Here is a 10,954-nt window from a genome sequence, read left to right as displayed (position 1 = left end):
ACGCAAATCTTTTTTTAACACTGTGTGGCAGGTACCGACTGATACTCCCACCATTTGTGATAAAACACGTACAGAAGTTCTTGGCGCATTTTCCATTATTTGTTGGACATTTTCTTTTAATTCTTCAGTCCGCTTTTTAGGTCGGCCGCTTCCTTCTTTTCTTGTTACACTGCCCGTTTCACGAAAAACATTAACACAACGCTGAACTGCACTTTGAAAAATTTTGTACTCAACAACGCCGGGAAATTGATTTTGAAATTCTATGAGACATTCCTCAATAGAATACTTCCATATTCCATCAATCTTGCGTCCATTTCTAAAGTAGGACTCTATGATAAACACTTTTTGTTCTTGAGAAAACACCATTTTAAACGCTTTTTAAAACGAAAATATTCAAATTGAAAGCGGCGATATAGTGCTTTGACACATGACGTTTAAGTTCATTTGCTATACGCTACGCCCTACGTCCAAATTTTCAGAACCAACTTGACCACGTTTTTATTTGAACGCTCGTTATAATATTTTTAAAATTCGTTTGTCAAGAACAAAACTATGTGTAAACTGTTTGTCAAAACAAGATTGCAAATTTTAATTTAAAAAACAAGCAAAAATGTATGCATTCATTGTACAGTAACCATTTTTTATGAAATAGTTACAAGTTTATAAAATGTACATATAAGTTTTTTGAACGAAGAAATCATTTTGATGGAGATTAATTAAATTAGTTAGACATAATTATTTATGAATTTCAATTTCTGTTGCTCCTGTTAAGATATTTTTTTATTTATTATTCTTTATTTTTTCTTTAAAAAATTAATTATTTTATAGCGGAATGAACCGCAAAAATAGTTGTTTTTCCCATTTTTAAGGCAAATTTTCCAATCTTTTTGGCGGACAAATATATTATTGTGTTATACATTTCAATTATTAGAGAAAAAAATCAAAACCAGATTGCTGGTTATCACCAACCATGTTGTCGTTAAGTCGACATCTTCGGGGCGTCGGACTGCAAAAACTTCTCGGGAATTTTGTCGGACAATAAGATACTTTCGTTTCAAATCTTATTGCCACACCCTCCCAGAAAAATCAGCTTTGCTGGTTGTCACCAACCATAATGTCACCAAATCGACATATTTGAGGAGAATACTAACATTTTTGTCGGACGAATTTTTTGGGAGGTTTAAAAAAATATATCTTTCATTTAAACTTAAAAAAAATGCTGGTCATAACATTCCATGTCCATGCCAGATTGACATGTTTTCCTGAAAATCACGGGAAAACTTACCACTGTTGAATTTTCCTCGTTGTCAAATCTTGGGAGACCCTTCAAACTTAAGCTGCACGCAAAGTTACAGCTTGCTGGTAATCATTTTTTTCTTTGTACGTGGGCCCGTGGACTATTACCTTTTAATCGAAAATATAACGTAATTTTTTTTTTTATTTTCAGCGATTTGTGAACGCAGTAAACTACAAAGCGCGGACATTGTCCAGAGCCAAAAATAGGGATAAACGATCAGACTTTTAACACATTACTGCTAGTGGGATTTTATTTTCTATTTATTTAGCACAATTTTTAATATAAAATTTCTATTAATAATATATATGAGTGTATATTTATTAAAACATTTGGATCAGAGTTATAATTATTGAATTTTATTGTAACTTAATTGTAAGTAGCGTCTGTGAATTACTGTGTTGTGCGTGTGTAGCACACTTAATTTTATCTAGTAAGAAGTGAATTTGTCTTTGATTTGTAATATATAAGATTTTTGTCACTTAAGGACAGCCTGTATTTTATTCGCCCTAACGGTTACGACAAAAAGGCAGTGAATTTTATAAATAACATTTAAATACTAATAAAACATTTAAAATAGTAACATAATATATTAACTTTAAGGTAATAGATAATAAATAAAGGAATGTATAAGGAGATCTATTTACTTAAACGTAATAAAATGTATCACTTAGCATTACTTCTCGTACTGGTGTTTTGTTGGTTTAATTCACTAGCCACGTACTCCCAAGCGTTGACGGTCGCCTGGTAATAGTTTATTTGTTTGCCGACAAAGTCGAGGAGGATCTTCTTCAAACAAAGCGTCTTCTCCTGCTGCCAGCGTTGCAGGTCGCTGCGCAGCGACTCGTTGGCGCACTCGAGGTTGTCCTGGTTCGATTCCACCTTCTTCACCAGCTGTGGGATGTACGACCCCAACTTTTCTAATTTATCATCGCAGGTAGGTTGTTTCCACAGCGAGAAGCTCCCGGCGTTCTGGGATGGATTCTGCGACATCGCGATCAGCTGAAAACGAGAAATTTTGTATTCACCAGTGGCGCCTCGTGACATTGACAAGGTGAAGCATATTGACAAAAAAAACGCCGCAGGCGAAAATGTTCAAATTTTTCAAGGTCAAATGGCTTTAAATGAAGATATTTTTGGTTGCATTTGCAATATTTCTGAAAAACACGTTTGTGAAGATTTTTATTCAGATTTTATAAAAAATAGGAATATTCGTTCGGCTTGTGGACTTCTGCAAACATTAACGCACACCATACATGTATGTTCCAGAAGCTTTGTTGTTACGACAGCCTTGCGTGACATTCCCAAAATTGTTAAATCCCTTCTTATTCCACACGCCCCACTTTATACCCACAATTAAACACGGCATACAGAAAAGTTTTTTTAAATGAACACCCACACAACACAACCATTTATACTCTGAATACCATTCATTCCAAAACTTTCGAACGTACACATTGTCTTTTGACTTCCCCTTTTTTCCATATCGAGAGAATATGGCACAGGTCTTTCGCAATTTAAAAAATCCTTTTTGTCCTCAATTTTCCATCTGGACAATGGCGTTTCCAATCATACATGGGAAACATATATACTGTTTAAAGGCAGGCGATAGGCCATGACAAAGCTGCTTCAATATCCGCATCACTCATATCCCCACGCCATAATTTTCTCCCATGTTGGCCACCTCGTTGCCATGACAACCGCCGTAAACAACAGTTCGAAGAGGAGCGAAATTCAGACTGTTTCGATTTGCATCACTTGCGTATACTAAACGTACGGTATGAAGTTGATGTTTGCGCTAAACGAAGGCAATGTTTTTTTAGAAGGGGTTCACCGTGCAACTATTCTGTATATTTCTGCATATTAAACAAGCAAACACAATACATTTTCATTATAGAATATAAAATTTAAAATAATTTTAAATTGCACAACCAACTGGAAATTTTAGGTGAAGCGGTGCGTCACCTGACGAGCCACCACTGGTATTTAATACTAATCTAACAATGGAGACGCTTTTCAATATATTTCCAACCAAAATAATTTGGTCTAAATTGATAATGTAACTGGAAACTTTTGCAAAAAGATGATGATTAAATTAGAACATACCGAGTTATAACGGATGAAAATCTAGTAAATGACTGGTAATTAATAATTATGTAAAGTAAAATAAAAAAATAATATGTCTAAATATATTAATATAACACACCCGACATAATGAAACTTTTATATGAAGTAATCATTCAAAGTATCTTGTATTTTTGATGCTGTAGCATCACCTTTGACAAAGACAACATGTAAATGCAGCCAAGATAGAAGGATCTTACTATTTCGATATTTTACTAAGAAATGCCTAATAGACAACTGGCATGAAAATTTAATTTCTAGTACATCAATTTGTAGTCTATAATCAACAACTAAAAATGGTAAAAAGAATACATCTTGAAGTCATTAATACAACTGAAAACAACTTGCTCATTGGTTACCTGTCATCGAGTCTACAATTCCATTACCGTCAAGATGAAACCTAAACTAAAGGGTAACTACATGTAGATGGCACAATAGAAGATGCCATTTGAAAACATATTGTTTATGCGAGTGAACTTTGCGGTTTGGGTTTCTAAAAACAAAATTTTTATTTTTGGAAATTCACAAAAGTATTGAGTGAATTAAAGCAGAAATATACGATAATCTCAAAGTTACAAGTTATGTACTTACTCTGGATAATAAATTGACTAAACAATGAACTTAACCTATGTTTATAAGTTTAGCAGAACAAAGAAACTGCAAGGGTTGCAAAGTCAGCATTTAATCAGATTGATAACTCTCCCAAACCATAATAATTATAAATCTAAGAGATTTATAATATTTTCACTACATTTAGTATTTCTAGACATTTAAAAAACAAATGCAAGTTGCCTATTATGAAAAAAAATATATTTTACACATCTAGGTACGTGGAAACCTTTTCGAGATCTCCGGATAGGTACACCTGTATTTACTTTCCTATTTCATAAATTTTGTTTAAAATTTTTTCCATAGCAAAAGTTCTCTTTATAGACCAAGAAAATATAGAAAAAACAGTATTGGGTTCAACGATTCTTTTTAAAAATATGAACAATATTCGACTTCAACAGAAAAATCAATGAACATAGAACAATTCAACAAACATTTTAGAATTTACAAATGCTTACACACAACGAATTTTTATCAACAAGTCGAGCTATCCAAATTCATGACATATTTGATATCTCAGAAAGCAAAGGCATACTTTGTGTAAATTTAACTGGGAGTCAGTTTTTTATGGGTAAATGTCTGAAATTATTTTTTTTTTTACTCATCTATGCCATCACTGGGCAGATAATCACAAATTTTATGAATTTAGAATTCTGAAACCTGTCACCTTAACGCTTACCATGTTGAATACATTTCCTCGAATCATATAACAAGCTTTATTCAATTCTGAGTACCAAAACTTAAACCACCGAAAGTGATCACAAAGTCAGTTCATTTTCAGTTCCCTCATGCTCAGGTTTAAACTTATTAACTTCGTTTAATATGACAACTTTGGTTTTAATTCGATACCTGATTTGTCTTGATTGGTTTACCCATTTAAAAGTTACGGAACTTTTTTATTATTTTATTACATCTCGATTTCTGGGACGACACCTGTTCACATGAGTAATTTATGGGACATACATCCATGTCAATATATTTCAGTACCTGACTACAGAATCGTACAAAAGTGCAACTCTCTCCGAAATGCTTTGTTTTAGTACAATCAAAATCTGTGACCTCTTCGAGTCAGATTATTGGCAATACTCAAACTCAAAAATAGATTATTTCATGAAATTATATTATTTGATAACAAAACTGTATGGATAACTATGTAAAATTTTATTCTTTTAAACACTAAAATGAAAATAATTTTTATTAATATTGAAATTTTAAATATATGATGCAAAAAGAAAGAAGTACAATATATCTATTATATTACTGGCAAGGCTGAAACAATGACGTAAATGTTGGCTGTAATCATTGACATAATCATTGTTTTGCCACAGTACAGGTAAACAAGCAAATTCAGATGTGCAGAAATCATAAGACATGCATTGTTTCAGTCTACGGAGTAGTTCCATAATTCCCCAGCTGTGTGTAATAAACAGAGACATATTTAAAAAATTTACAGTTTGGAAATCATAATCAATAAAATTAAAAATTAATGAAAACGATAATATGAGCCAACCTGTAGGTTGGCTCGTGTAGCTTTTACATGAACAAATATTTCTTACAGCAGTTTCTATGGATTCTCTAAAAACATAAATAGATATTATACGTAATTTATGGGTCTGATATACATATATATTTATATTTAAAAAAATATAAGTATACATAATAAAAATATTTTACTGAATTGGAAATACATTTCATAATAAAATGTTTTTTAACGATTCAGACAATAATAATTTTTACCAAGAAACATTTCTTACAGTATCTTTTGCACAAAAACTACTTGAGATGATTAGAAAAAGATCGGGTTACAGTAATAAAGCTACAATCAATTTTTATTATCTCAGGGTTCATAGTTCAAAAGTAATAAAGAATTCCCTGACTTTTCCAGGTTTTCCCTGACTTATAAAAAAAAATCCAGGTCACTCGTAGTTCATTTTCCCATACTAATTGGTGTTTATGCATTAAATTTTTTCTCGACTGACTCCATAATCTTTTTTATACCCTAACAACCTCATAAATGTTTCAAAACCATAAATAGTTTTTTTTTTCCAAGAACCCAGGTCCGGCTTTCACAAAATTTCCAGTTGCAAACATCAAATTCTTTGACTTTCATGAATACTTTAAAAATTCCCTGACTATTCCCTGTTTTTTTATGAAGAATAACAAATTTCCTGACTTTTCCCGGTTTTCCCGGCCGCTACGAACCCTATATCTGTTTTAATACGCTTTCCACGATGTGAACCAGCTGATTTACATTACGCTGTGATTTTGCCTAACCAGAAAAGTCTCATGACGAGAAAAATATAAATAAACACAAAGCAAAAAGAATACTTTGGAAATGCACCTGTTTCTGTTCTGTTTTCTGCAATTTCAAGTAAAAACTAAAAAATTGATTAAAAATTTACATTAGTCATAATTGCAATAAAACCAACATTCTTAATAATTATTTAGTAATTAAACGTTATATCAACATAAACAAACAAAGGTATTTCCAAAAAGATGACACCTTGACGGGAATGTAATAGTTTTAGTTCTGTATTATTCTACGACTCAAAAGATAAAGAAATGTGGTTAAACAAAGATTACTAAGTACTAACGCAAACATGTTATCAGTAGCGTTAATAGTGTTAATTGAACGTCAAACTACCTTTATACCTATTAGATAAAAATGGTGTATTTACAGTATTTATACATTAGATACAGACAATAAATATCCATCATACCAGGTTATTAAACTTGTCGATAATAGGAACAAATTCTTCGTAAATAAAAATGTTCTAAAAACAATATTTTTACCTTATCTTTCTCGGAATGACGTTTACCGAGTTCCTCCATAGACACCTCGTATGCGTACTGATACGATTCCCGTTTCCTTATAGTTTCCTGCACCACATCCATATAGGCCAAGAAATCTTTAATAGGATTGCCTACCGTAGTATTATAACTTTGCACTAGTGCATTCTGAGCGGCAGAACTCCGTTCCATCGCACTACCTATATTTTGCAATATTTCGGAGAGTTCAGGTTCCGAAGTAGCCCAAGTGGTGAATATAGGATGGTAACTGTTTAACTCTGTAACATACTCAGATCGTTCCTTATTGATGCGGTTAGATATCTTCTCAATAGACGACAATTTCTCTGCGAGTGTGATTAAATAAGTCTTCGTTTTATCGAATTCAATATGGCGGTTTTTTAATACAGAGTGTGTTGAGTTTGCGTGACTTAATGTCCTCACCTTGTGTTCTATGGCAGTTCTCTGTCGTCTTAATAAATTAAAATCCTGTAATAACCAATTTTAATGCAAATAATCTTTTTCTAATGATAAAGGGAAGAAATAAGTTATATATTTCAATCACATACTTACTGACTGTTTAGCTGTTAAGAATATTTTAAAATGTTCATTACAACTTAGTATTGGATGCTGTGTAATTCTTGTAATAAAAACATTTAATGCTTTCATCCTTAACAATATAAAATCTTTAGAGTATCTATCTAACTGGCCCATTAAAGAATGTTTACCTGGTAAAGGCTAAAAAATTTGCTTTTCAGAAAAATGGTTGCCTCAAAAGTAAATGTACCTACTGGTATGATACAAAAAGGATGACACTCTAGTAACTTTTGCCGTAACCACAGGAAATCGTTATACCTTCTACGTACTACATATTCGTTATCAGAGAATTCTATTCTAGCAACTTTTGTAGTTATTCTAAATGTGATAAAGGTTTCTAACGTTTCCAAGTGTTTTTGAGGATTATCAATTTTAACGCAGAGGTCCGAATTCTCATCCATGTTTAGTTCTGAAAGATTTTCTATATCATGTATAGTAGAAAAACTTTCTATACTAGGAGACTGTACCTTGAAATTAAACAGATAATATCTATTAACTACTATAAACTATAATGTAGTCTTTACTTACCAGTGAGTTATCATAAGTTGAACCGCTGCATATACTAGAGCGATCAAAATCATTAGTATCTTTTAATATAGAAGAAATCTCTTTATTTTCTACAAGTACATCTAAAACTGCTGAGTTATTACTAGCCATTTTTTGTTTAAATATCTTTGGATTATAAGAGGTTATTTGTAAAATGAAAAAGTGCAAATGTCAATGTACTTCAGAAGTGGAGGAAGAAGAAGAAGGAAAAAAAATAAAAGTCTATGATGTTCAGTAGTCATTGATTCTTGGTAAAGAGATGCGAAAGATAGTACGAGACTATATAAAAAAGAGATAAAGAATGTCGCAAGTCTAAAAAATAGCGACAAAAAGTATTCTATTATTTTTTCATTCATTATTATATTAAATGATGTTTATACCACAGTATTATCAAGAATTACGCATAAAATTCTTTAGCTACGTCAATTCACCTTAAAATGAAACTAGTGACATCTATTATCTTTTTGAAATCAGTTTTATAAGATCTTTACGGTATTTTCACAAGATAGATTCGTTAAAAAATATATAATTGTGTAATGATTTAACAAACATGGAAGATCCACAATATTGAAAGTTACGAGTTGTTTTCGTGATTATTGCTCATAAAACAAGTTCAGCACTGGAAGGAGGTAACATGAAACATTGCCAAGTGAAAACAAGGTATTGCTTGCCATAAATTTTATTTTACATATTGCAACGATAACTTATAAATTTTTAATTTAGAAAATGAATGTTTCTATTTCTAACACAAACGGCAATAAATACATTTTAGTTATAATTCACTTACAAAAAAAGAACAGTCATAATATAAAAATATTGTATTGGGTGTAAACATAAAATATCTTTAACAAATATGTAATATCATAAAACATCTAATTTCAACAATTTAAATCTCTAAAAGTAACTATGATTAGGTTTTAAAATATTGTCCCAATAAATTTGAAAACAAGATTGCTCTTTATCTAACTATTATCACTTTAGAGCTAGTTAGAAATATTCTTAAACGTTTTCCTGAATAAACTAGATATCTAGAATAAATAAAACCTATAAATTAATCGTAAAATGGAATGATCACGAAATACAGAATTTTATGTTGAAGAATTTAACTAGAAAACATATTTTGCTGAGATGAATCGTTCTCAAAATCGCTCCAAGCATTGTTCAATTCCATGAATATCAGCTTTGCTAGATTCTCATTATCCGTTCCTACTTGCTGAAATTTCATATCAAATTAGAGACACTTCCTTATACGAGGTGATTCCTACGTTGAGTCATATTTTTTAACATGTTGAACTTGCTTCGCAAAGAATTTAAGCACGTCAATCAGCCGCAAATTTATACAATAAATTTAAATCTTGTTGACGAAGACTCGAAATAAGCACTCAAAAAATTGTACATCAAGTTAGATTGAGCCAAAAAAGTTTGGAAAACATTTCAATAAAATCAGTATAAATATACGCGGAAAAGTTCAAGTTTTACAGCCACAACACCATCCCGACACAAACTGGGGCCTTTTGTAGTGAACAGTAAAAATTACAGCAAAAGCATTAAAAAAACCTAATTTTGACTAACTTAATAATTTTAGAGTGGTTTTAGGGACAACCTAAAACGCCTCTTAGGCGTTTTTGGGACAACTGACTACTAAAGGCCCCAGTGTGTGACAGACTGACTCTCGGACATTCTGAACCTTTTCTTTGAATTCAAGGAAGAATTAGAAGAAATGTTGACGAAAAGTTTTTTGAACAAAAATGATTATTGTAACGAGTTTTACACACTATAAAAAAAATTTAGCTCAACTTAAGAATCACGTTGTATAAGCGTTTCAAGGAAATTACCTTATCAGGGTGAACGGCTAGACAAGCCTTCCTATAAGCCTTTTTAACGTCAGCTGCCGAAACCAACTGGTGCATTTCACATTTGTTCCACTTCGCATCTTCCCATAAGATGGAGTGCATCGAACACAACAGTGCTCGTATATTATTTTTCTTTCCTTCTATCTAAAAAAGATTAGAAACATGGCGAATCATAAGTTACGTTGCAACACTGTCACTAGGAGGAGTCTAAAATATTATTATGTATAGCTAATTAATTATGCTTTGATGAAGCGTTCGTAGATAAAATGTTAGAAGGTAAAGTTATAATTTAATTTTTCCAAGTTTACAATTTACAAAATTCATTCATATCACATTAGATACAGCTCATTTTGACTTAAGAGCAGTACTAAGTTCATATCAATCTGTTCATTCATTCAAAAGTTACGAGCAGGAACAATTTTCCATATTTTTAACAAATGATATTGCGGGAAACAACTATTACATCGGCTACATGAACTGTCCAGCATTAAATTACACTCTCAAAATCTAATAATCAGCTTGACAGAGTAATCAGTCTCAAAATTATTAGTTCTCGTGCTATATGTGGGTCAATCCACCAATAATTTACCAATTTGAATGTCTATCGAAACGTTTTGAGTGTGGGTGAGATATAACCTACAAAGTATATGTAATAATTTAAATGTCATTGCTACTCCATGCCTACTTCAAAAAATATTTCTATGTACCTATTTGTTGAATGACATTAATATTAGTAGGTACTGAGAATTCAAGTCTTGTTTCACACTAAGCAAAATTTTTAAAATTAGCAAAAATAAAAGAGAAACTCGAAAAGTCACATCCGCGAGATTATTATAAAATTGTCCAAAGGAACATAATACAAGACATCTCTCACCTCGTGAGTCAAAAAATTTTATTAGCCAACTTTTCTATTTAAACAAATAAGTGAGGAAAACAGTTTTTTCACTTTGCAGGGAAAACCATCAATTTTAGCGAAAAGTGACTCTCAGACAACTTATAGGGAGTAAAATTATCTACAAAATGAGACTTGTTAAATTAAAATCGGTTAATAAACAAATAAGTTATTGCAAAAAACAAGAAAAATGCCCATTTTTCAATTTGTTTATAACTATCGCATTTATTGTTAAAATTTTATAAAACCTAT

At 31.4% G+C, this 10,954-nt stretch overlaps 3 protein-coding genes across 3 annotated transcripts in view; 1 reads left to right on the top strand and 2 right to left on the bottom strand.

Moving 5' to 3' along the window:
- The window catches only part of LOC108913886 (interferon-related developmental regulator 2), a 12,317-nt gene extending 10,532 nt beyond the window's left edge, over positions 1-1,785 (top strand). Inside the window, exon 7 of the mRNA XM_018719536.1 lies at positions 1,448-1,785. Within this exon, the coding sequence (XP_018575052.1) occupies positions 1,448-1,525 (78 nt within the window). The 3' untranslated portion in view covers positions 1,526-1,785. The remainder of the gene's footprint in view (positions 1-1,447) is intronic.
- Positions 1,786-1,864: 79 nt separating this feature from the next.
- Positions 1,865-8,113, bottom strand: LOC108913885 (sorting nexin-30-like). The gene is made up of 5 exons (XM_018719535.1): positions 7,940-8,113; positions 7,606-7,878; positions 7,388-7,552; positions 6,821-7,303; positions 1,865-2,296 (listed from the first exon to the last, which is right to left on the bottom strand). Exons 1-5 carry the CDS (start codon positions 8,066-8,068, stop codon positions 1,961-1,963), a joined length of 1,386 nt encoding a protein of 461 aa, XP_018575051.1. The 5' UTR covers positions 8,069-8,113; the 3' UTR covers positions 1,865-1,960.
- A 646-nt stretch (positions 8,114-8,759) lies between these two features.
- LOC108913880 (cyclin-G-associated kinase) overlaps positions 8,760-10,954 on the bottom strand; it is a 22,156-nt gene continuing 19,961 nt past the window's right edge. The window contains exons 16-17 of the mRNA XM_023455786.1: positions 9,793-9,954; positions 8,760-9,170 (exon numbers count right to left, since the gene is read on the bottom strand). Coding sequence (XP_023311554.1) covers positions 9,060-9,170; positions 9,793-9,954 — 273 coding nt within the window. The 3' untranslated portion in view covers positions 8,760-9,059. The remainder of the gene's footprint in view (positions 9,171-9,792; positions 9,955-10,954) is intronic.

Source organism: Anoplophora glabripennis, unplaced genomic scaffold (assembly GCF_000390285.2).
Source record: "Anoplophora glabripennis isolate ALB-LARVAE unplaced genomic scaffold, Agla_2.0 scaffold900, whole genome shotgun sequence".
NCBI lineage: Eukaryota > Metazoa > Arthropoda > Insecta > Coleoptera > Cerambycidae > Anoplophora > Anoplophora glabripennis.
The sequence above is the reverse complement of the archived record's forward strand: the minus strand, read 5'-3'. Positions and strand labels throughout refer to the sequence as shown.